Source organism: Sus scrofa, chromosome 14 (genome assembly GCF_000003025.6).
Source record: "Sus scrofa isolate TJ Tabasco breed Duroc chromosome 14, Sscrofa11.1, whole genome shotgun sequence".
NCBI lineage: Eukaryota > Metazoa > Chordata > Mammalia > Artiodactyla > Suidae > Sus > Sus scrofa.
Genome location: NC_010456.5, coordinates 25,506,036 through 25,533,552, shown reverse-complemented (window position 1 = coordinate 25,533,552; position 27,517 = coordinate 25,506,036). Strand labels below are relative to the sequence as shown.

Below are 27,517 nucleotides of genomic sequence, written 5' to 3'. Positions count from 1 at the left end.
TGCCTCCCCCCGCCCCCGTGCCTAGCCCAGTGCCAGCTGCAAATGAGAAGCGTAATATGCATTTGCAGAACAGGACAGACCTCACTGAATTTAAGTGCTTGAAATGAATGTTAGTATTTAAGGTGGTTAGAATTCTGTTTTATGACGCATTCTTTATTTCTTTTATAAAAAATTTTTATTAAAGTATAGTTGATTTACAATGTTCTGTCAACTTCTGCTGGAAAGCAAAGTGACCCAGTCTCATATATATATATATATATATATATATATATATATATATGTATGTATGTATGTATGTATATGTATATATGTATATGTATATATATTCCTGTTCTCATATTGTCTTCCATCATGTTCTAGCACAAGTGATTGAATATAGTTCCCTGTGCTATACAATAGGACCTCATTGCTTAGCCACTTTGAATGTAATAGTTTGTATCTACTAATCCCAAACTCCCAGTCTATTCCATTCCCTCCCCATCCCCTTTGACAACCACAAGTCTGTTCTCTATGTCTGTGAGTCTGTGTCTGTTTTGGAGACAGGTTCATCTGTGCCACGTTTTAGATTCCACATGTAAGTGATATCCTATGGTATTCGTCTTTCTCTTTCTGAACGTACTTAGTATGAGACTCTCTAGTTGCATTATGATGCCATCTTTTAATAGCTATGATTTGTTGGAAGCTGGAGCTCTCCACCAGGAATGCGACCCTCCATTTGCAGCCCTGATCTCACAGGAAAATATGGTCCGGTGTAAAACAATACCCTCCATGATTAGGGATGCTCCAGAAGGTCCACTGATGGCAAACGAGGTCTGCCCATTAGTCATTCAGAAAGACTCATTTAATCACAGTCTTCCAGTATCAACTGCTGCTTTACACCAAGAAAGCCTCTTTCCAAAGAACATCAACTCTTGCTTCTCCTCAGAACCCCAATTCAGCATGTTCAGAAATCAGAATTGACCCCATTGGCCCTGTAGACCCAATCCTACCTACTTTAATTTTAACTTACTTATCTCTTTACCAAGATGCCCATCAGTGCTTCCAGGAGGAAGCCAGGTGACCACACACATAACTCTCCCCAGAAGTCACAACTCTGTGTCTCATTGCCATGTGTCTCTGTGTCTCATTTCTCATTTCAGTCAATTGGTTTTCAGCTTTTTATGGTCCTTTAAACTCATGTCAGGATAGAAGTTTTGTACCCACAGCTCCCTTCACATACTAGTTACAAATAATGACTATGAATGAATGAATGAGTGAAGAGTCCGAGAAACACAACTGATATTTTTTTTGCCTTGCTTTTTTTTTCTTTTCTTTTTGGCTGCCCTGCCGCATATGGAGTTCCCAGGCCAAGGATCAGCTCTGAGCCACGGCTGTGACCTATGTCGCAGCTGCAACAACACCAGATCCCTAACCCAGAGATTGAACCTGTGTCCCAATGCTCCAGAGACACTGCTGATCCTGTTGTGCCACAGCAGAAATGCCACATGATTGAAATTTGATATCTGAAACTGTAATTGGCCTTACAAAGTCGTGGAGTGCCTTCTGCTACTAAATATGACAATGAGACACGAATCAGGCCAAGTGCCTTTTCATGCATCAAGTTCTTCCACCCTCAGGACCCCTAAAGGCTTGTCACTATTATATCCATGTCACAGAGGACACTGAAGATGTTGGCCACAGTGCAGATTGGGGGTCACAGATCTTGGCCAATGCCACACAGCTGACAGGTGCCAGGGCATGGACCCTTGAATCCTCATTACCACTCACTTCGCCACTAAGCTTTCCTATCTCCAGGGGCCTGACTTGAGTCAAAGGATCTTTAAGGACAGCATGGCAGCAAAGAGCTCAAGCTTGGGACCCGTCACCCTTGGGTTCGAAACCCATTCTACCATGACTGCAGGACTGAACACAAGGGAAGTGCACTAGATTCCTGTTGCTACTGTAAATGACCTCAACCTTAGGGGCCTAAGCCATACACATCTACTCTTTTAAAGTTCTGGAGATCAGACGTCTGAGGTCAAGGGTCAGCTGGGCTGCTTCTTTCTGGAGACCTCAGAGGAAAGTCCATTGCCTTGCCTGGTTCAGCTTTTAGAGGTTGCCTTCATTGCTCGACTCCCTGCCCCTTTTTGGAAGCCATCAAATCTGATTCCATTGTCACCTCACTACTTCTCTCTACTCCCTTCTCTGTGGAAGGACCACTGTAGCCACACTGGGTCTATCAGGATAACTCAGGAAAGTCTCCCTCTCGAAAGATCCCTAATGTAACCACATCTGCAAAGTCCTTTTACCCTGTAAGGTCACCTCTTCACAGAATCCAGGAATTAGGACATAGATAGAGTCTGTGGAGAGGGACTGGGGGAGGCGTAATTCGGCCTACTCCAGGGAGTCATTTGGGTTACCTAGATTTTGCTGGGTCTCTGTTTCATGATCCATAAAATGGGGATGCAGTTTGTGCCTTTAATGTTAGGAGAAGGAATCAAACGAGTCAAATGTAGAGTCGTTGTAAGAAAACACTTAGATGATGCTGGAACATGTTCATCTCTTAATAAGTGGAAGATCTTAGCTGTCAAATTACTGCTTGCAGGTGTCCAAAAGTAGCCATTATACTGGAAGGGAAAGGGGCTAATGTGAGGTCCTGAGAAGGTCTAAAAATGGAGAAGGAGTTCCCGTCATGGCACAGCGGAAATGAATCCAACTAGGAACCATGAGGTTGTGGGTTCGATCCCTGGCCTCACTCAGTGGCTTAAGGATCCAGCGTTGCCGCGAGCTGTGGTGGAGGCTGCAGACTCAGCTCGGATCCCGTGTCACTGTGGGTGTGGTGTAGGCTGGTGGTTGCGGCTCCGATTAGACCCCTAGTACCCTGGGAACCTCCACATGCCATGGATGCAGCCCCCCCCAAAAAATAAAAATAAAAATGGAGGAGAGGAGGGGGGGATAAAGATGGCAAAGTTAGGGTCAGAGGGACCACAAATGCCCACTCAGGGTAGGGTAGAGCTGAGGGTCATCCTCAAGGGTTTCAAGCCGTTTCATTGCCTTAGGTTCAAACAGCACCTGACAATAAATACTAAATGAAATGTTCCTTGCCCATGCAAAATTCAATTCACATCTTCTCATAAATCCTGCCTAAGGCTTCTGCGACAATTTCTTAGGCTCGTAACCCCATCACAAGGTCACTCTGAAATTAGTTTGGAGGCAGTTTTCTCTGCAGCAGGCATGGGTGAATAAGGAATGGGGGAAATTACGCTTGGATTTGTGTAAATATAAATATATATATATTTGTGTTTTAAGAAGAAAATTCAACTTCTGATACCATCGTGTGAATCAGAACTTGTTGATTTTCCTTATTTTTAAATAACTTTGATACACACACACACACACACACACACACACACACACATCCTAAGAGTATTATGTTAGAGATCAAGTCTAATTTATCTTACTGAAAGACTGGCAACACCCATGATATTTCATAAGCACTGCAGATATTTTCATTATTCCAATCCAAAGTGAATTTAGCTGCATGCACTTAACTGTAAACATGCCTAAAAAATGTACAATGTATATAATTGCTCAGATAGTCAGAAGGCAATCATTTTTCAAAGACAGTTCTTTATCCTAGGAGAGTAAACAATTTCATGAATACCTTGACAGCTCCCGTCAGGCTGACCCTGATTTTCATCTTGAAGGAAATATGTGTATTGCTCTATGGCAAGTTTAAAATAACAATAGAAGAATGAAAACTTCTGGATTTTTTTTGTAATGAATAAAAGTAATATATGCTTATTATAGAGATTAGTAAATGTCAACAAACGAAAGGCAGACTTTAAGATCCACAGGAACAGATAGCCTGTTTTAACTTTGAACCCATGTATGACAGAATACCCAGCACATGCTAGGTTCTCAAATAAAGTGTATGGTTTGGGTTCAGAAGAAAATAACTATCACTCATCATCTCACTGTGATGAGACGGTTCATGTTTAGCCTTTTGACTGTGTTGTATGTGTGTGAACATACCAGTCAATTGAGAGCATTTCTTCCTCCCAGTAAATCTTTAAAATAGCATTTTCTTGGCCCTGTCACACTCTGCTATGTGAATACGCTCAAGTTTTTTAATCACCTCCCTATCCTTACCTACTTAGGGTATTCCAAAATTTTTATTATTAATTAAAGTGTCGGAGTTCCCATCGTGGTTCCCATCATGCTAGCAAACCTGACTAGCATCCATGATGACTTGAGTTCGATCCCTGGCCTTGCTCCGTGGGTTAAGGATCTGGTGTTGCCATGAGCTGTGGTGTAGGTCACAGATGCGGCTCGGATCCCGCATTACTGTGGCTCTGACAAAGGCCGGCAGCTACAGTTCCCACTGGAGCCCCTAGTCTGGGAACTTCCATATGCCATAGGTGCAGCCCTAAAAAGACAAAAACAAAACAAAACAAAAAAAAAAGTGTGAAGATCATGCTTGGGATATTTCTAATTCATTATTTAAGATAAGTTCCTAGAATATAGGACCAAAAGGTTATTAAACATTTTAACAAGTCTTGACACATAGAGATATATTGCTTTTCTGTATGGGAGGTTCTATGAAGACTTTCTGGGTTTTTGGGGTTTTTTTTACAATTATATTCATGCGAAGTTGTACTAAAATATACTGATTTTAAATGTAGCATAGAGAGGCACAGGCTTGGACATGTTACAAATATTTGGACCCTTAATTATGTTTCACTCTGTTTCAAGAGACCTGAACTTTTTTAAAGGAAGGAGTTATTGATCTGGTATCCATGGAGATGGAATTCAGAGGTCTTTGATGGAAAAATGCCTATTTACATTTTAATTTATTTATTATTTTAGGCTTGAACTGAAATTTAGCCTATCCTTCGAAAATGAATATAGGAACAGCCAGATTAGTGGTGACAAGGATCTCCACCAGTAGAAGTCACAGTGATCTTCATGTCATATTGCATTTGTGACAGAGACTTGGAAATACAGCCTGCCCTTAACACTTTTTTTTGAAATCACAGTATTTATCAGACATGCTGAGAGGCTTCCTTCTCAGGGTTTTATGAAGGAAGCATGTATGTCCTGTCACAATGAAAAATATTTTGGAAAGTACATTTCAATATAATCCCATTCCTCCCTATTCTTAAGAATTTTATTTTATGAAACTGAAAACATTATTCTGAGAAAAGATTCCTGTGCATCAGAGAGCTGCCAATATGGTCGATGGCACCAAAAAATGAGACGGACCCCTGATTTAAAGACAGCAATGGAACAATCAGGATAAAACAAGCTTCCTGGGTAACACACACAGTGCAAATTGTAAAGGGCTCTCGGAATGTGTGTACCACATGCCACTGTAACTACACAAGAGTGTCAGCCTATACCTAACACGATTTTGAGTGCTTACGCAGGCTAAATACTAGATAACACATACGAAACAAGTAACACTATTCCATCTTTCCTTCAGTCCTTTTGATTCCCTTAAGGACAAAGCCCTCAGTTTGGTGCAGAGCTGTCTTTAATATAGGCAGACCTTGGCGATGTTTCAGGTTCAGTTCCAGAACACTGTAAGAAAGTGGGTAATAAAGCAAGCTACATGAATTTTTAGGTTTCACAGTGCATATAAAACAATGAGGAGGGACCCTGTTAAGTATAAACATAACTAGTCTATGATGTGTGCCATAGCATTATGTTGAAAAAAAATTACACACTTGAATTAAAAATTACTTTCTTGCTAAAAAAGCCACGCACCCCAATGTTCACTACAGCACTATTCACAATAGCAAAGTTATGGAAGCAACCTAAATGTCCATTGACAGATGAATGGATTAAGAAGATGTGGTACATATATACAATGGAATAGTACTCAGCCATTAAAAAATAAAATAACGCCATTTGCAACAATGTGCGTGGACCTAAAGATGATCATACGAAGTGAAATAAGTCAAGACAGAGGAAGACAAATCCCATATGACATCACTTATATGTGGAATCTCAGATATGGCACTAATGAACCTGTCTACAAAACAGAAACAGACTTTGAGACATACAGAACAAATTTATGGTCACCAAACAGTGAAGGGGGAGAGATAAATTAGGGGTTTGGAATTAGCATATATACAATACTATATATAAAATAAACAAGGCCCTACTGTCGGAACACAGTAGGGAGCTCTACTCCATATCTTGTAATAACCTATAATGGAAAAGAATCTGAAAATATATATATACGTGTATGTGTGTGGATACACACATACAGCAATGTCCACCTGCAATTCAATAATATTAACTTCTCTCATTGTTTGAATTTCAGTTAACTTCTGGATCCAAGTTATCCTGGTTATCTGTTTTGGACAAAATAAGCTCCCTTTTAATATATTTACTTACATTTAAGAATGTAAGAATTTAAAGAAGTAGGCAGGTAATCCTGCAGGCTAAGGAGAGATTCGGTAAAAATTGTGAAAACAATATGTTAACATCAGAACTTTGGGAAACCTGGACCAATCTCAACCATAGTTATTTGGAGGTGTTCCATTGTGGCTCAGTGGGTTAAGAACCCAATATAGTGTCCATGAGGATGTAGGTTCAATCCCTGGCTTCGGTCAGAGGATTAAGGATCTGGCATTGCTGCAAGCTGTGGCATAGATTACAGATGTAGCTCAGAACTGGTGCTTCTGTGGTTGTGCTGAGGCTGGCAGCTACAGGGCCGATTCAACCCCTAGCCAGGGAACTTCCACATGCTGCAGGCGCAGCTATAAAAAAAAGTAATTTGGATACAAAGGCTGAACACAATACAGAACAATGAGATATTTACTGAGTAACTCCTATGCATTATATACTCGCTAGGTGCTGTGGGTGATTTAAAAAATGTGAATAAAATCCACGAATTAACTGGAGGAATGGTGTATACATTCAAGAACACAAGCTGATGTGAACCTAAATAAGTGAGCAGAATCTGATGAGAGACCTTAAGAGAGCTAGATTTATGGTAAGGGTGGAATAAATGTACAGAGATGGTTAAAGAAAATTGGGGCTGATCAGAGACCGTGGAGAAGCTGTAGCTGGTGCTTTAACAATGACAGTCTGGTGGAGCAGGAAAGGAGGAGAGACAGCACTCTGAGTAAGGAAGGGACAGAAGCAAAGTGAAGAATTAGGTCGTGAAAAGGGGTCCATGGTCCATTGGTGCCATGGTCCTCCCCCGCCCCCGTGTCCTCCACCTACCTCTGGTCTATAGAAAAACTTTAGCCAAAGAGTAAGTTTAATCAGAGAAGTGAGAAAACACACACACAGAAAAAGGAAAAGGAAAGCAGTCAGACAAGACCAAATAATAATAGTTTAACCACTAAACAAAGTCAAGGCCTTCAGTTCCTCCTCCAGGGCTATATATCATGTTGAACCGCAACCTGTGAGCTGTCTTATAGAGACGGAAGCCCCCACCAGGTGGAAGAAGTTAACTCCGTGATGACCAGATTATAGCCAGGACATAAACTGCCGCAATTCTGAGACCTGGCCTCAAAGAAATGGGAACAAGCTGACCCTGGAACTGAAGAGGAACTGTTCTTATAACAATCAAGATGACGCTGATCAGACCACACCATGACCGACTTCAAGAAGACTGGCGGAGCTGACTGTGCTGTTCTGCGCACAGCCCCCTCCTTCCACCTGTACACCCCTGAAATTCCCCTTTAAAAGCTCTTGCCCACTGACTGTCAGGGGAGGAGTCAGCCCTCGTACACAAGTCTGCCCTCTCCCCCAGAAACTGGCCTCCAAAATAAAGCAGACTTGCCTTTCCACCCATCTTGTCTCTCGACTATTGGCTTTAGAGCAGCAAGCAGTCAAACCCCATTTTTGGTAGCAATAGTTACTAATACAATAAATGAGGTTGGGATTTGAACCTGGAAAGTCTGGTCCTGACTCTCATTAGGGTAAGAGGTAAGACGGAACATATCAAATTTGTGGCAGCCTTGAATTTGGGCACAGTGATTTGACTTAAACTTTGTAGGTACCTGGGGATTTACTGAATGTGATTTTCTTGCCTTTCTACTGTGAATATTAGCAGCTGCTTTAATATTGGAAAAGAGAATTCTGAGTGGAGAAAACCTGGTTTACTGAAACAATGGTCTTGTAAATTACCAAGTAATGGGAAGTAACTTTTTTACCTTTTGAAATTATAATCTATCTTCCTTTCCTCCCTCCCTCCCTCCCTTCTTTCCTTGCCACAGGTATGGCATATGGCAGTTCCCAGGCTAGGGGTCCAATCAGAGCTACAGCTGCTGGCCTACACCACAGCCACAGCAAAGTGGGATCCAAGCTGCATCGTGCCCCACACCACTGCTTGTGGCAACACTGTATCCTTAACCCACTGAGAAAGGCCAGGGATTGAACCTGCATCCTCATGGATACTGGTTGGGTTCGTTTCTGCCTTGCCATGATGGGAGGTCCTGAATTTGTAATGTTTTAAAAAATTTATTTTATTGAACTATAGTTGGTTTACAATGTGTTAATTTCTGCTGTAAGGCAAAGTGATTCAGTTATACATATTATATATCATATTATATATACATACATTTCTTTTTCATATTCGTTTCCATTATGGTTTACTATGGGATAATGAATGTAGTTCCCTGTGCCATATACAGTGGGACCTTGCTATTTATCCATTCCATACATTATAGTGTGCATCGGAGTTTCCGTCGTGGCTCAGTAGAAACGAATCTGACTAGTATCCATGAGGACACTGGTTCAATCCCTGGCCTTGCTCAGTGGGTTAAGGATATGGTGTTGCCATGAGCTGTGGTGTGGGTCATAAATGCGGCATGGATCCCACTTTGCTGTGGCTTTGGTGTAGGCCAGCAGTTGTAGCTATTCTCCATATCTATGAGTCTGTTTCTGCCTCACATATAAGTTTACAAGGAAAGTGCTGAGTGGTTATAGACAAACACAAAACCCATGACCAAAGCCAATGTCAAATGAATTCATATGTTGAGAAAGTCCCATGTGATTTCTGCACATCTTTTCTTTTATTATTTTTTAAGTAAAGTATAGCTGATTTACAATATTGTGCCAATTTCTGCTGTACCCAGTGACACAGTTATACATACATATATATTCACTTGCTTATATCATCTCCCATCATGGTCTATCACAAGAGACTGGATAGAGTTCCTTGTGCTATACAGTAAGACCTCATTGCTTATTCATTCTAAATGGAATAGTTTGCATCTACCAATCCCAAACTCCCTGTCCATCCCACTCCCTCCCCATCAGCAACCACAGTATATTCTCTATGTCTGTGAGTCTTTTTTTTTTTTTTGCTTTTTTTAGGGCTGCACCCAAGGCACATGGAAGTTCCCAGACTACGAGTCAAATCAGAGCTACAGCTGCCGGCTTAGGCCATAGCCACAGCAACAATGCAGGGTCCAAGATGCATCTGCAAATTACACCGCAGCTCACAGCAACACTGGATCCCTTACCCAGCAACACTGGATCCCTTACCCACTGAGCGAGGCCAAGGATCGAACCTACGTCCTCATGGATATTAGTTGGATCCGTTTCCTCCGAGCCACAATAGGAACTCTAAGTCTGTGAGTCTGTTTCTGTTTTGTAGATAGGTTCATTTGTGCCACATTTTAGATTCCACATATAAGTGATATTGTATGGTATTTGTCTTTCTGACTTATTTCGCCTAATATTGTTAAAATGGCCATAATACCCAAAGCAACCTACAGATTTAAAGTGATCCCTATCAAACCGCCCATGACAGTTTTCACAGAACCAGAACAAATAACGCAAAAAATTTATATGGAACCATAAAAGACCCAGAACTGCCAAAGCAAACCTAGAGGAAAGAGAAAACAAAAACAAAAACAGGAGGTGTAACTGTCCTGGACTGCTGACAATATTACCAAGCGACAGTAATCAAGACAGTGTGGGACTGGTACAAAAACAGACATATGGATCAATGGAACAGAATAGAGAGTCAAGAAATAAACCCATATATCTATAGTCTATTGATCTTTGACAAAAGAGGCAAGAATATAAAACGGGAAAAAGACAGTCTCTTTAGCAAGTGGTTCAGGGAAAACTGGACAGCTGCATGTAAATCGATATCTGCACATTGTGAAGTTGATCCTAACACAGTTACATTCTCTATAGCTAATCTGGTCCACAACTGAATAAGAAAAAAATATTTTTCCCTCTGGTATATTTCAGACTTCAGATTATAGGAAAGCGATCACTGACCTTGTAATGTGAGTTGAGGTCATCCTTAACATCTTATTACTATGGTATAAAAACTGGATCTGCCCTTATGACAAAGATGAATGATGTAGAGTCCCCTGCATTTATTGATTGGCATCTTCTGTTTAAAGAAATAAACCTCTTCAGAATAGTAAGCTGAAGAAAGCTTTTAATGCTGCCTGTAATTAGAATGGCTGATCTGTGGGTCGTTTCTTCTCCTGATGATAACAGAGCATTTAAATGGAAGGGTTCCTTTGAGAGAAAGTTCTTAAAACTTATAAAAGAGCAAGTTTATATAAAAATAAAAGGAAAATAAATTCAGAAAGAATTCAAGTCATCTGGCGCCTGATAACTTAATGGATCCCAGTGAGGAACAGAAAATCAATTAATTTAAAATGAGATCTAGGGAACTGTGTCCAATCTCTCGGGATAGAATATGATGGAAGACATTGTAAGAAAAAGAATGTATATATGTGTATGACTGGGTTACCATGCTGTACAGGAGAAACTGACACAACACTGTAAATCAACTATACTTTAATGAAAATAATATAATAAAATGAGATCTAAAACTGTATTGATAGTCACCCCTCAGTATCTGTGGGGATTCATTCCCACCCCACCCCAATACTACAATCCAAGATGCTCAAGTCTCTTTAGTGCAGTATTTGCATATAATCACGCACATCATCCTATATATTTTAAATCATCTATGGATTAATTATAATACCTAAAACAATGTAAATGTTATGTAAATAGTTGTAAATGCTAGGTAAATAGTTGTATGAGAGCAACTTCAAGTTTTGTTTTTTGGAACTTTCTGGAACTTTTTTAAATTTTAATTTATTTTTTATCAACTATATAGTTGATTTACAGTTGATTTACTTTTAGGTGTACATCAAAGTGAATCAGTCATATATATAAATATATCTATTCTTTTTTCTCATATAGGTTATTACAAACCATTGAGTAGATTTTCCTGTGCTCTACAGTAGGTTCTAATTAATCATCTATTTTATACAGTAGTGTGTAATGTTATTCCCACCCTTTCAATTCTTCCCTTCCCCCAATGGTTTCGCCTATGGTAACCATATATCCAGAGAAAACCACAATTTGAAAAGACACATGCACCCAATGTTTATTGCAGCACCATCTACAGCAGCCAAGACATGGAAATAACATAAATGTCCACCAACAGAGGAGTGAAAATGGCGTTCCCGTCGTGGCTCAGTGGTTAACAAATCCAACTAGAAACCATGAGGTTGCAGGTTTGATCCCTAGCATCGCTCAGTGGGTTAAGGATCTGGTGTTGCCATGAGCTGTGGTGTAGGTCACAGACGTGGCTCGGATCTGGCCTTGCTGTGGCTCTGGTGTAGGCTGGCAGCTATAGCTCCGATTAGACCCCCTAGCCTGGGAACCTTCATATGCCATGGATGCGGCCCTAGAAAAGACAAAAACAAAAGCAAAAAACAAAAAACAGAGGAGTGAATAAAAAAGATGTGGTGCATATACACAGTGGAATATTACTTAGTCATAAAAAAGAATGAAATAATGTCATTTGCAGCTATATGGCTGGACCCAGAGATTATCATACTGCATGAAGTAAGTTGGACAGAGAAAGACAAACATCACATAATATCACTTATATGTGGAATCTAAAAAAATGATGAAAGGAACTTATTTTGAAAACAGAAACAAACTTTCAGATTTAAAAACCACTCATGGAATTTTTTTGAAAAAAATATTTTCAATCTGCTATTGCTTGGATTTGTAAATATGGAAGTTGCAAATATGGAGAACCTACTATCAGTGGGCCCAGAGAATATGTCATCTCATGCGACTGGCTCCTTACACTAAGTATAATATTTCTGAGCTTTGTCCACATTTTTTCACAGATCAGTAGGGTGGTTCCTTTTCATCGCTGCATACTATTCCATTGCTAAAATGTAGCACTTTTTAAAATCCATTCACCAATTGATTGATATTTGGGTTATTTCCAGCTTAGGCTATTATGGCGAAGGAACCATTATGGATTCAGAAAAGGGACAAGTAGTTGCCTGGAACTAGGGAAGAAGTGGGAATTCACAGCAAACGGATTAAAAGGGACTTTTCCCACAGATGGAAGTGTTCTCAAAAGAGATAGAGGTGAGGAGTTCCCATCATGGCACAGTGGTTAACAAATCTGACTAGGAACCATGAGGTTGCAGGTTCGATCCCTGGCCTTGCTCAGTGGGTTAAGGATCCGGCATTGCTGTGAGCTGTGGCGTAGGTCGAAGACACAGCTCGGATCCTGAGTTGTTCTGGCTCTGGCCTAGGCCAGCGGCTACAGCTCTGATTAGACCCCTAGCCTGGGAACCTCCATATGTCACGGGGGCAGCCCTAGGAAAGGTAAAAAGACAAAAAAAAAAAAAAAAAAAAAAAAAAAAAAAAGAGAGAGAGAGAGAAGTAATAGCTGAACAACAAAACGAATTTTCTATATTTATTTTTTGCTTTTTAGGGCCACACCCATGGCATATGGAAATTCCCAGTCTAGAGGCTGAATTGGAGTTACACCTGCCAGCCTACGCCACAGCCACAGCAGTGCAGGATCTGAGCCATGTCTGCACTCTACACCACAGCTCATGGCAACTCAGGATCCTTAACCCACTGAGTGAGGCCAGGGATTGAACCTGCATCTTCATGGATACTAGTTGGATTCATTTCCACTGCACCACAATGGAAATTCCCAAAATAAATTTTCTAAAACTCATTTAACTGCATACTTAAAATTGGCGAATTTTATGTTATATAATTTATAACTCAAAACCTGTAACAAATAAAAGAACTCTAAGTAGGAGTATAAAGTTCCTTGCCCTCATTGTTAATTTCTCCGACTACATCTAAGTTCAAGTACCATTCCTAAGAGAGAAAGTCCACGAGGCTAACTGCGGACAAAATCAATCACCAGGGTTAAAAGACTAAGAAATCACCAAAGAAACTTCTTGAACTACCTGGCACACAGCATGGAAGATGACAACTGTCAGAGAAAGGCACTTTTAGAAACGACAGAAAATCCAAAATAGGTACACTTAAAAATAAAATAAGACATCCCAACCAAGAGAACAATAATCAGAGTGAAATTTTTAGAACATAAGAAACAAGATGATAGTTTTCACAGTTGGACTGTAAATAATGCTTCTTTGGATGGATTCCATAATTTTCTTTTCTTTTTCTTTTTCTTTTTTATTTTTTTACTATCCATGAAATACTGTTATCTTTCTAAACCGCTCCCCAAGCACTCTTCAAGAAACAGATAATCCAAATACGGCATTTGCTCCATCAAGCTAAGCACACCAGGGAAATCAGGTAATTTCAGCATGTTTGGTAGGATGCTTACAGCAAAGATGGTCATGGGGAATGAAGACACAGATCAGAGATTCTGGAAGCCTGTATAACTCAACTCTAAAAATAACTTTTTCAAAGAATGTCACCTGTCACTGTCAAAAACATCCAAGGTATGCAGAAATCTGTGCACCTGCTTTTACAATGGACACTCATCAAAACAAATATCTTTAAAAGCAAAAACAAAAGCTCCTGACCTTTGTATTTTTTTCTTTTTTGAAAAATTTGTTTTGTAATTGAAGTATAGTTGATTTGAATATTGTGTTAATTCCTGCTATAGAGCAAAGTGATTCAGTTATACATACGTGTGTGTCTTCTTTTTTATATTCTTTTCCATTATGGTTTATCATAGGGCATTGAACATAGTTCTCTGTACCATACAGTAGGTCCTTGTTGTTTAGCCCTTGCATGTATAATAGTTTACATCTGTTAAACCCAACCTCCCATTCCATCCCTCTCCCAAACCCCTCCTCCTTGGCAACCACAAGTCTGTTCTCCATGTCTATGAATCTGTTTCTGTCGTGTAGATGGGTTCATCTGTGTCATATTTTAGATTCCACATGTAAGTGATATCATACGGTATTTGTCTTTCTCTGACTTATTTCACTTAGTATGAGAATCTCTAGTTCCATCCATGTTGCTGCAAATGGCAGTATTTCATTTTTTTAATGGATGAGTAATATTCCATTGTCTATATGTGCCACATCTTCTTTATCCATTCCTCTGTAGATGGACATTTAGGTTGCTTCTGTGCCTTGGCTATAGTGAACAGCACTGCTATGAACATAGGGGTGCATGTATCTTTTTGAATTATAGTTTTTAATGACCCTTTTAAAATAAAAAATAATTTATATTTTTATAATTATAATTTATATTTATAATTTATACATTTTTAATTTATATATTTATAATTTATACTTTGCATTGTGCATATATATTATGCATATATATTTATAATAGGCATGATACAGATAAGTTAAAGATATGAGTATGGATATAAATCTAGAGGAAAAAAATATACAAATATATAGGTAGCGAGTTAGATACAGATGGAATTTTTTTCTGTAGGGCGTTTCCTGTTGTTGTTTTCCACGTTTGGAATGGAGGACACCAAGGGCTCTGCACACATGGCTGTAAACACACACACATACACTCAGGTGCACACATACATATTCATTGACGTTTCAAGCTCAGAAATTTGGATAAAGACAAAGAGCAGCTCATGTTTTTCGCAATGGATGTTACGTGTCACATCAGATACTTCTGCTACTGCAGACATTTTTGGTAATTCCAGTGAATGAAGAGGCAATATGACAATGGGTTGGTAGGGCTCTACGAAATCACAAACCCACAACAACCACACATTAGCTATGATCTACAACACCACAGTGTGTTTATGAAGTAATTTTGATGAACAGCAGCAAGTGGCATAAGATAATTATTGTTTCTATTAGATTATTATTTATGCCACGTTTGTTACTTCTGTAGCTCTGGCAGAAAAGCCAGTCAATGTTTTAGTATTATTGCAGTGCTCTGGAGATCCTATGGAAAGCAAAGGAAATTTCCCCAGTAAAGACGTGCAACAGTAACTCACTGCTGTTACCCACTGAAAGTGGGTGTTAAATAATTTAATTCTAAATTTGGTACTCTGCTTGGAAATGGGAGATGTTAAATACCAAATATATGGATGCCATAAAAGTAAAGCAACACAAGGGTAAATTAAGGCAAACCTCACACTGCCCCGGGCTACCATATAATGGGATTGGATTAGCGTCAGAAAGTGGTAAAGGAGTCAGCCCCAGGTATCATTTCCTAGGGAGTCAGGCTCATAATTCCCTGAACCTGTAATATCATGTGTTTGAATTATCGCTGCCTCCTCTCTTAGCCTATATGTTGCTAATGGAAGCGAGACAAATAAGCTTACATCTCCCCCTCGGAACACAACTTGGTGCTGTTTCAGGAAGATTTTTTTGGCCACGCCCACTGCATGCAGAAGTCCCCGGGCCAGGGGTGGAACCCATGCCACAGCAGTGACAATGCCAGATTCTTAACTGCTAGGCCACCAGGGAACTCCTTTAGGAAGTTGTTTTTGTTTTTCAGTTTTTTTTTTTTCTTTTTAGGGCTGCACCAGTGGCATATGGAGGTTCCTAGGGGAGGGGTCGAATCAGAGTTGCAGCTGCCGGCCTACACCACAGCTCATGGCAACACCGGATCTTTACCCCACTGAGCGAAGCCAGGGATCGAACCTGAAACCTCATGGTTACTAGTTGGATTCATTTCCACTGAGCCCCAAAGGGAACTCCATTCTTTAGGAAGATTTTTAAAGCCCTTTCCTCCACCATGACTGACCTACATCCTTGCACACTGTCCTTTGGGTTGTGGCTCAAATGTTGGTCTTTTAAGTAGCAGCCATCTCTCATCCCATTAAATCTGTATTAATTTAAAAATGTGTAAAAATCCACATTTTTCTGTGGGTCTCTTCTTAGAATTACCTGGATGGTATCACACTGCATATGTTGTTAGTCAAGTTTCCCACTCCCCTGAAGATTACATTTTCAAACTACTGTTGATAAACATTAGTAATTATAGGTAGGCAGTTCTTCATAATTGCTGCGTAAGTTTCAATTATATGAATTACCATTTTTAAATCAATTCACCTTTTGATGGGTATACAGATTGCTTTCAACAGTTAGCTATTATTTTAAATGCGGAATGAACACTCTTGTACACATCTCTTCATATCCATGGCTACGCTTTTATCTGGAGTGGATGTACCCACAACTGTGATTTCAGGATCATATGGGTGCAAGTTTTTGTTGTTGTTGTTTGTTTGTTTGTTTGTTTGTTTTAAACAGCCGTACCTATAGCATATGGAAGTTCCAAATCTAGGGATCTAATGGGCGCTGCAGCCACAGGCCTATGCCACTGCAGTGGCAACACCAGATCTGAGCTACATCTTCGACCTACGCCACAACTTGTGGCAACACTGGACCCTTAACCCAGTGGGCGAGTCCAGGGATGGAACTCGCATCCTCATGGACCCTACGTTGGGTCCTTAACCCAGTGAGGAGCATTGGAAACTCATGGATGCACGTTTGGAAAGTCATTAGCTAGGTATTGACAATTCTCTTCCCAAAGTATACGAACCACTTTGAACCACTTTATAATTCCCCCAACGCTGTGTGAGGATTCTGCGTTTTCCCTCATTCTCAGAAGAACCTGTTATTACTTGCATCTTTTTTTTTTTTTTTTTTTTGCCAATATGATTAGGAGAAATGACATCTCCTAGTAAGGGAAATAATACCTTGGTCTACTGTATCTCTAATGCAGAAGTTATTAAAACAAACTTGAATGGAAATGATCCTGACAGAGTCAAAACTTAAAACACAATGGGAAAACTTTGTTCATACCCAATACAGGCTCTACATACAACTGATGTAATTCACCTGGTTCTCTGGGAAATTTTCCACTAGGCTATGGAAATAAAGTCTAATCTTTCATGATTTAGGAGGCCTTGGGTGTAGGGGGCATATTACTACACAGTCATTTTAACAATCTAAGAATGATTAATAGGTGGGATTTCTTTAACTGGCACTCTGGATTATTTCCAAGTGTGTCTGTTCACATGTAGGATTAGATGAGAGTCTCATCATAGTCCAGCCAAGGTGGACACTATTAGGCTGATATTACAGAATAGGATGTTTTAACCTCTTATTCCCTGTCTGGTGAAATTCGAGGTGGCCAGCATTAAAATGAGAAATGAATATTAGATTTCCTGAATCTTACGCCCATGTCCTTTCTTGTAAAAGAATCATCATTCAGATGATAATATGTATGTCTATTATAATCCATAAGAGCCAATGATAAAGATACTGGAAGCATTTAAGGCATCAAAAAAAAAATCCCATTGGTCACAGGAAAGACATAACATTTTGATAACTTTATACCATTGTCTCAGGGTTTTTTTTTGTTTTGTTTATTTGTTTGTTTTGGTTTTGCTTTTTAGGGCCATATCGGAGACAATTGGAAGTTCCCAAGCTAAGGGTTAAATCGGAGCCTCACATACCGGTCTACACCACAGTCACAGCAACATGGGATCCGAGCTGCATCGGCGAACTACACCACAGCTCATGGCAATGCCGGATTCCCGACCCACCAAGTAAGGCCAGGGATCAACCCCACATCCTTATGGATACTAGTCAGATTCATTTCCACTGGACCACAATGGGAACTCCCTGTCTCAGGTTTTGCTGTTGCTAAACTCAGGTTCTGGATGTCAGTAGAGCTGAACTGTCTCGTCGAAGACAGATTGCTAGAAAATGCCTCTAATCAAATTATTACATTAATTAAAAAAACTTCAAGATCTTTTTTTTCCCCATCACTTACTCTGTCATCTTGACACAGTCAAGCAGCAATAAACTGCAATCACTAAAGCCGCTTTCTAAAGCAAATCAGAACATGGTTAAACAATCTATAATATCTCCATTACGAGTAACTTTTGCCTGAAATAAACAAAACGAAAAGGGCCAGATCTTTCTGACTTCAAATTTAGTCAAGTCAGCAGATGAAGAAAGCATCCCCAAATTGTCAGTATTCCACTCAGCAATTACAAGGACAGATGTCCAGGACTCAATTAAACCGTTTTCCCAGCCGAAGTGCATTACAACTTTCTTTGGTTTGCTTTCCCTATCTTATCTCTTCCTAGTTTTTTTTTTTTTTTTTTTAAAAGCCATGTTCACAACGGGAATTTTCAGATATACATATTGAGCAAATGAAGGCGATATTACGCATCACAAGTAATATCACCATCTGGGGATGAGCATGGCCAACATCCTGATGGAACATCTCCTCAATTTTCCCTGCCCTCTATTTATAAGCCGAATTGGCGTTATCGTGTAAGCTCTTTTGTGTTCAAGTGATGTATAACAGATTTATTAAGATATGAGTCAAAGGCTATAAAAGTCACCATCCATCTCAACGTTTACCCATCGTGGTTTTTAGCTTCTTTGCAGAATTGAACAGCCATCACCACTAACTTATTTTGAAACAGTTGTATTACTTCCCAAAGAAATTCCATATCCATTACCAGAATATCTCCATTCTCCCCTCCCCAGGCAACCACTAATCTACTTTTTTGTGTCTAAGAATTTGCCTCTTCTGGGAGTTACTGTTGTGGCTTAGCAGGTTAAGGACCCAACATACTGTCCATGAGGATGCGGGTTCAACCCCTCATGGGTTGAGGATCCAGCATTGCCATGACCTGTGGTGTAGGTCACAGATGCAGCTCAGATCCAGTGTTGCTGTGGCTGTGGTGTAGACCCTAGCTGTAGCTCTGCTTTGACTCCTAGCCCAGGAACTTCCATATGCCATGGGTGCAGGTGTAAAAAAAAAAAAAAAAAGAAAAGCCTCTTTTGGACGTTGCATATAAATAGAATCATACAATGCGTGGTCATTTACATCTGGCTTATTTTTCATAGTACAATGATTTTAAGGTTCATCTGTGTGGTGGTACCTATTAGCACTTCTTCCCTGTTTATGGCTGAATAATATTCCAGTGCATGGAGTATCACAAGTTTATCCACTCATCTTTTGGTTGTCATGACAACCACTACTGTGAACACGTGTGTACAATGTCTTTGAGTGGACATTTGCTTTCAGTTCTCTTGAGGGTAGAACTAGTGGGACCTTATTGATGACCAGGTAATCTCTACCTGTTCATATAGTCCTTCTTTCCATATACTCTTGCTTGACTGGTTTTCAAGGATTTCCCTTTCTTACTTTCACTTCTTTCTCAGTCTCTCCTCCGAAGTTTCTCCTCCTAAAGTTTTTTCTCAACTTCACTGATTTCATTTTCTACAGCAGCAAATCCAATAGCCATTATATTTCTCACCTTTTCCCCATCTTTCTTATCTCAGACGGCTTCTCAGCCTTGCTGGTTTCATTTTTCTTTGACGATACTGTGCTTATGTTGAATCTGAGAACACTGATGAATGTTTAAAATCATCTCTACTGAATGAGTGTTTAAAAGCATCTCTACTGAACCCTAACCCTAACCCTAACACTAACCCTAATGAATTCTGTTTGTCTCTGATTTTTAAGAATTTTTCTCCAATTCTTAAGACGATATTTTCCTAAGTCTATGGGTTTTCTGCCTATTTGAGCACCTGCTTCAAAGGTGCACTCCTTGCCCACTAAGTGCCTTTTATTGTTACCAGTCCAGAGAAGGAATCTTGCTGCCTTTGACATGTTCATAGCCATCTGTATCACCCACTCCTGTAGATTTTTAGGAGACAGTCTTGATTTTTTTTGTTTAATGCCTGGGTCTCCCTCGCTCACATTCTTGGTCCTTTACTTTTTAAGGCACAATTGAGACTGGTGATCTTTGCATCCTCCTTCAACCCAGTCCTGCACCTTACACAAACACTTCTCTCTGTGTCTAACACATGCATGATAACGTTGCTAGTGCACTGCTAATGTGAGTCTTCACACCCTTATCATATTTCACTGGAGATGTCCACAGAAACCGGGTAGAATGAGATAGGTACCATTCTCTTTCCTTCATCCCATTAGAAATCCCACAATGTACTGTTTATTCTTTTTTTTTTTTTTTTGTCTTTTTGTCTTTTCTAGGGCTGTTCCCTCCCTCGGCATGTGGAGGTTCCCAGGCTAGGGGTCTAATCGGAGCCACAGCTGCCGGCCTCCACCAGAGCCACAGCAATGCCAGATCCGAGCCATGCCTGCGACCTACACCACAGCTCATGATCCTTAACCCACTGAGCGAGGCCAAGGACCGAACCCGCAACCTCATGGTTCCTAGTCGGATCCGTTAACCACTGCGCCATGACGGGAACTCCTGTTTATTCTTTATAAATTGCTAAGATAGAGGTTTCTGATTGCCCAGGCTGTCCAGTCTGCTCTTCTATTTTTGGAACAGAAAATGGATTCTGAGCTAAGCACATGGTTGCCTGTAATCAATGATGTTTCCTACTTTTCTTTGAAGTCTGGTGTGGCCATGTGATTAAGTCCTGACCAGTGAGAGGCAAAGGAGTATGGGGGGCTGGCATGAGCGTCTAAGAAAGTTGCTTAAAGGGAGATCTGGTAGAGAAGGCCCTTTTCTGTCAGTTTTCTTTAGCCTGCAATACAGATGTGATGGCTAGCACTCCAGCAGCCATCTTAATCCATGAGGATGAAAGCCATGCAGTAATACAGTGTTGAAGAAAAATAGGTGCCCAGGACCCTGATGATGCTGAGGAGCTGCCATACCAGCCATGGGCCTGCCTACAGTGGGGCTTCTACTATGTGACAGAGAAATAGACTTTCAATTTGTTTAAGTCATTCTAATTGGTTAAGTCACTCTTATTAAATAATCAAACCCAACCCTAACAAATATAGTATAAGGTGGATTTCTCAATGCCGGCATATTCTAACTTTGAACATACATTCACATTTGTGATCACATCCATATATATTTGAAATATTATTTTTTATTTATGGTACCTCATGTGATTCAATTATATTTGTTTTAAAATGAAACATATTGTAAGGGGGAAGAACAAATCTGTCTCTATGTTGGATCTGTTTCTTTTACTTTAACCTCTGTATTTCATTGCTTTTCCTACAAATTAAGAAAGTCGCCTACAGCCTGAAATATACAGGATAGCCCAGGCCAAACACTCTGACCTTAAAGGTATAACACTTTTGCATTCATATAGAGATAAAAAGTTGCAGAAAGAGTAGCATTTGTCTTTTTTGGAGGTTTTCAGGAATGTGGTGATCTGACCTAGGTGGACAGCTGCAAGAACAATGGATTCCAGCACCAAGAAGTTTGCAACAACCCACCACATCCCCTCCCCTTTTACTAGAAAAACTGCCTGAATTCTCTAAGTCAGGTGAGATGGTTCTTTAGGACATTCATCTACCACCTTCTTGGTCTGCTGCCTTTCTGAATGAAGTCATCGTTCCTTGTGCTGACAACTCGTTTCTTGATCTATTGGCCTATTGTGTGGTGCGTAGTAGGAGCTTGAACTCTGTAACAAAATTACCTACAATAAATGGAAATTCAATCTCGCATGATGTAAACAGATGATAATCATGAAAAAAGATTAACTACGTCCTCCTGCTTGTCTACAATCTATTAGCAAAGGATGGAGACTTTAAAGATATATTAGTCTCTAAAAGAGATGAATTTCTCTTCAATCAGAAGTCTTGCTGGAGAACTGGAAAGCACATAAGTTTCTGTTCATTCAAGTTTATTTGACCCCATTTCTTTGTATGGCCTAAAGTCATTTAAATAGCAACTGTGGCAAACTGGAAAACACTCATCTAGGCAGAGAAGAGCAAAGATATAAAAAGCACATGGCTTTTGTTACACATTGACTAAGTTTACATAGTGCTAGAGTGAGCAAGATTCGGAAAATGCCAAGTGGAATTTGACGGATGGAGCATAATTAGTTATTCTGCTTCTGTTCCGTAATATTTCCCTGCCATGCTTAGTCAAAACAGATCTGATAGCTGTGGATAACATTCATATGTTAATACTGGGATGATGAGGTTTTCGGCAACCGAACTTCTTCAAAAGAAGGATGGATGTATTTCAACTTAGATAAGAGGTCTTCACTCGCTCCTGTGGAGTTCATCACTAGCATGCGTGTCTCCTTAATCCATAAAATTACACCTGTCACAGTGCCTTAACTTCATTAACGCAACTTTGTGATCCATGGTGAATTATTAGCAAGACAAAATCCATAACTCTCAAGCTAATTAAGACTCCCTCCTTTGCATTCCGATGATCTGATTCTTGACTTGTAAGAATAACTGAAAAGCATTCAAAGAGAGTAGGAAGACTGTATAAAGCAAAATAGCTGCTGAAGCAAAACCTACTAATATTAAAACATCTACTCCATAATATGTCCTCCAATTAGCCTTTAAAGAAAGAGAAAAAGAGCTCCTCTTGGTCCACTCATTAACCCAAAGAGCAGAGCATGATTTTTCTTTATTTAATTCCATAAAGACAGAAAGGAAATAAAAAATTCTGAAGTGAGGATAAAAGTTGAACCTATAAATGAATATATCATATTCCAGAAAGTCTATTTTAACCGTGTATATAATATTAAATGGTAATACATGCACATAGTAAAAAAATTCATAGTCCAAATGGCTCACAGTAAAAAAGTAATTTACATGCAGTCTTCTCCCCCGACTTCCCAGCTCCTCCCAGTAGAAATCACAGTTGCCAGTCCTTCTGCTCAAAAAGTCTCCTTCTCTGCACTTTCCCCAAATGGGGCTTCAATATAGATGCTGTTATGCACCTTATGTTTTTGAACAGGTGTGTCAGAGACAACTTAATACGTGTATGTATGGGTTTGCATCATAATGTATATAGTATATATAATGGAACAGAGATATAGTCTAATTCTAGAATATCATTAAGCAAATATTTATGGAGATCCCCCTGTGTACCAGATGCGACTCTAGGGGCTGGAAACAGCTGCAAACCAGACAGACATGGTTTCCCAACTAAAAGAGCTTACATTCTATAGCTTCCAAATTAAGCAAATGCTTCCTGGCAGTGTAGAACTGGATTAAAAAAAAAAAAAGAATAAAGCTCTGCATCAACACATATATGTGTATATAAATCACATAAAATAATACATGTACATATATGTACATTTTAAATGCCCATATCATATGTGTTCTATATATACATACACAGGCAAACACTGTATATGCACATCCATATATAATATTCCACATACACACATAACATTACATATGTAGGCATATTTACATGCATTTATGTAGTCTATGTGTGCATGTACCATTTTTTCCATCATCTGGACCCATAGTAGGAAGTAGAAAACCGAAATCAGAATTCACAAAGGGATTAGGAATATTCTCCTTAGTGAATCGCGTTATGATATCAGATCTTTGAAGGAGTAGCTTGATATTCCATTCAGAGTACTTGTTTCTTAAAGAAGATGATGCAGATGAAAGGGAGAAAATTATAAGCACCGTACATTTTTATGTTTTGAGATATGTTCTGGAGCTGTTGAGTTTCTGATTTATTTAAGGACGTGTTAAAACCCCTGGGAGAGCCTGCCTTATTTGATCCATAAAAAGTCAGCTTACACCTAACCCCCTAACAGTACCCTTGAAAAGTTTCCTGACTTCTCCATGCTCAAGATGAACTGAATGCATTCTTAGCCAGACATCCAATAAAATGTCTCAAATTCTTCAAATCGCTTTGAATTTCGCACATAACACCACAATCACTATTGCTAATTTACAGAGTAGAAAGAAGAGAACAAGAGGGGAAAAAAAAAGCACATTGGTTGAGATTCTTACTCCAAATCTCCACCCACCCCCCACCTCCACCCTGCCTTTCTGGTAAAGAATAAAATACCTGCCTACCCATGTATCTATCTACCTACCTACCTGCCTACCTATCTATCCTTTCTAATTTTTACTAACTTCGTAACACAAAGGAAACCTTTAATTGAGGTAGCATCTTATTTCCCAAGCCATGTCACTGGCACAGACACCTTTGGATGCGTGTTTATTTTTAAGCAAATGAAGGCACTCCGCATGATGCACCATTGCTATATAAACATGTAGGGCAGAACTCAGATATAGATTGCTTCTTTTCCCCTCTTATTGGCTCTACTAGCAAATCTTTAAGGAAAAAAGTCTTAGAAACACTGGTCACCAAAGGAAAGGCACAATGCCAGAGCTTGACAATTGATAACCCAAACCCTGGTGCACCCACATGAGACAAAGGAGCACATAGAGAAGTCCAGGTCACGCCACCCCCAAATTGGTGTCAAACACACTTTGGAAATAACCATTAGCTGAGATCCACAACCTCTGTATTAGAATAAGTAATGCCAAATAAAGATATTTTCCAAACATTGAGCTCTGACGTTTAAAAAGACAGACTCCTGAAATAAGGTTCAATCCTGGAATTGATCCATGCATTAGTGTTTCAATTGCCGATAACATAAGGAGCAAAAAGCAACCAACCTGGAGTTCCTGTTGTGGCTCTGCAGTAACAAACTTGACTAGGATCCATGAGGATGTGGGTTCGAACCCTGGCCTTGCTTAGTGCGTTGAGCTCAGTGCCTTGAGCTGTGGTATAGGTCAAAGACACAGCTCAGAACTTATGTTGCTGAGGCTGCAGCATAGGCCAACAGCTGCAGCTCCGCTTGGACCTCTTGCCTGGGAACGTCATTGCCATGGGTGCAGACTTAAAAAGACCAAAAAAAAAGGCAACCAACCTAAAAGCGACAAAGACAGGTGACTAGACTAGAAATCCTCTGGAGCCACACATATGAGGGTTCAAAAAACAGAAATACATCAAGAACCACTGAGTTTCCGAGTCTCTCTGCCCAGCTGTGAAATGGACTATTTCTCACTTGGTGGGCACCAGACACAGAGGCACAATTTCCTACAGCTGCAAAGCAGATCGTTCACTGGACTGTCAGACAATGGCCACCTGCAAATACAATCCATGTATTTCATTTAAATCTATTCAGCAACTGTGGAAGGTTCCTTCGTGCGCCGAGAGACCACCCAACTCTTGTTTGTAACATTTGCAAAACAGGCCATGTTAATCAGAGCTGCCCAGTCTTTTCATTTGACCCAATCATAGGGACCAGAAAGAGGGTGTGCTGCCACACGACATCATTTGTAGACAAATTCCCTCTGCGTGGAGTTGTCCCTGCAGGTGATCAGGAGCTGTGCTGGGATTTTAAGTAGGTCCACTGTGAGTAATAGCCCACCTCTTCCAAATAAGGGAGTCTGTCCATCTTACCTCGAAAGCACTAATGCGACAGACCACACACCCCCAAGTGCAAACCGCAGCGAACAGGGTTGTTAGCAAATCTGGAGGAAAAGCAGGCCACCGTCGCAGCTAATCTGAATATACTGCAGGCCATTGGGACTCACCGGTTTTCTGAGCCAGCAGATTTCTTCTGACACATGATGACAGCTGGCGTGTACTTCCCCGTGTAATCCGTGCTCTCCTTGACCTCCCACATGGAAGGGCTGCTGGCTCTCACCCCAATGATGTTCATGCCTTTCATCACCTTTGCCCTGTTGGAGACAGCAAGCGTACAGCTGAGACGGCTCTGGACACCCCCAGGTTACCACTGCTGCTGCTGGGAACACAGGGGACTTAATGGCACACTGTCGCCTAGCAGGTGGATGCTCATGTTTAATAGAATTTGATCACATATTTGCAATCACCTACCAGTCCATCCGTCCTAATTTTTTCCCCAGTTATTCCTTCCTTTAAAAGAGGAGCTCGAAATAGTTCACTGACATAGGCAAGCATGAGTGACATAAAGAAATAAGGTTACGCTAGCGGATGGCTTTAATTAAAAAAAGAATTACCTGAATACCATTAGACTGTTGAAGCTAGAAAGAGGACATTCATCAAAACTGTAAAAGTACTTTGAAAACAAAGTTATAGTCACCAAAGGGGAGAGGTGGGTGGAGAGATAGACTGGGGGTTTGGAACTGACATATGCACACTGTGTATATGGAATGACTGGCCAACGGGGGACCTGCTGTATAGCCCAGGGAACTCTACCCAAAATCCTGTGACCATCTACATGGGAAGAAATTCTGAAAAAGAACGGATGTGTGTACAGGTGTAACTGAATCTTTCTGTGGTCCAGCAGAAAAGATCACAACACGGTAAGTCAACTCTACTTCAATAAGCCTTTCAACATGGAAAAAACTGCAAAAGTAAAATTAAAAATAACAATGCACATCCCTGGAATGTCTTTTCCATGCCAGGCACTGATAGACCCTAAATCAGTATTCTCTCATCTGATTTCCTAGGCAATGTTCCAAGTTCAAAAGGGAGAGGCTGCAGCTCAGACAGGATCAGGAATCACGACGGTTCATAGGCAAAGAGAGATGCTGATAGGCACGCGAATCGGTCTGGTTTCTACCTCTGTGCTCTTCCTGCTACCCCATCACTGTCATTGTCATCACCACCACCAGGACCATCACCCCATCACCACCACTATCATTATCGATTACTTACCACGGATCAGGCACTCTTCCAAGTACGTTACAGTTCTCTCCCGTTTCCCTCTCACCCACGCCCTCTGAGCTCAGTAACATCTTCATTTTCACTGAGAGGCTGAGCAACCCAGGGAGCAGACACCTCATGAGCAGATGACCCAGGATTTGAAATGGCTCCTGATCACCATACCAGGTGAACCAAGCTCGGCGCTCTCCTTGGCATCACATAAAACTTTCTGTGCCGAAGCCACGTATTTGATCCCGCTCACATCCTTTGTTACCCAATGCTGGTCAGGACCTGTCGCGAGATCTAACATCTGCTCAGATGTTAGGCAAAGAGAACTTTGCCCAAGCAAAGTGTGCCCTCCATCACAGACTTTGCTTATTATTTCTATCCTCCATCCACGCCTGCCAACCTTCCTTCCTTCCTTCCTCCCTCCCTCCCTTCTTGGAAAAAGACGGATGATATGCTCATAGGCTTTTTTCCCAAGATATCAGAGAAGCCAGATGCTAGAGGCAGCAGGATGCACAGCAGAACTGGTTTCCTCGTATGTCTTATTTTTCTCTCAGGGATTTCAAGTGAAAAAAAAAAAACTACATGGGATGGAAAGGATAGAGTACAACGACAAGTGTCAGGACATGGCCAACAGTCAGAGGTACAAACTGCTGGGACAAGTTCTGCTTCCCATTGCGTTTTCTTTTCTTAGTCCCTTGAGGAAAATATAAAGGATTTGGAAGCAAGAATGCTAGGGGACAGATGGGGCAGGTGGATGGGTGGCCAGGTGGGAGAGTGGCAGCCTCTGTCCCCAGATTTACAACGGTAGTACCTGTATGAACACAGAGGCAAGGAGGTGGGTCCTGAGTCTCC

At 40.5% G+C, this 27,517-nt stretch overlaps 1 protein-coding gene across 1 annotated transcript in view; it reads right to left on the bottom strand.

Annotated features, from left to right (window-relative positions):
- Positions 1-27,517, bottom strand: part of TMEM132D (transmembrane protein 132D) — a 774,579-nt gene that overhangs the window by 385,466 nt on the left and 361,596 nt on the right. Inside the window, exon 3 of the mRNA XM_021072330.1 lies at positions 25,561-25,707. Within this exon, the coding sequence (XP_020927989.1) occupies positions 25,561-25,707 (147 nt within the window). The remainder of the gene's footprint in view (positions 1-25,560; positions 25,708-27,517) is intronic.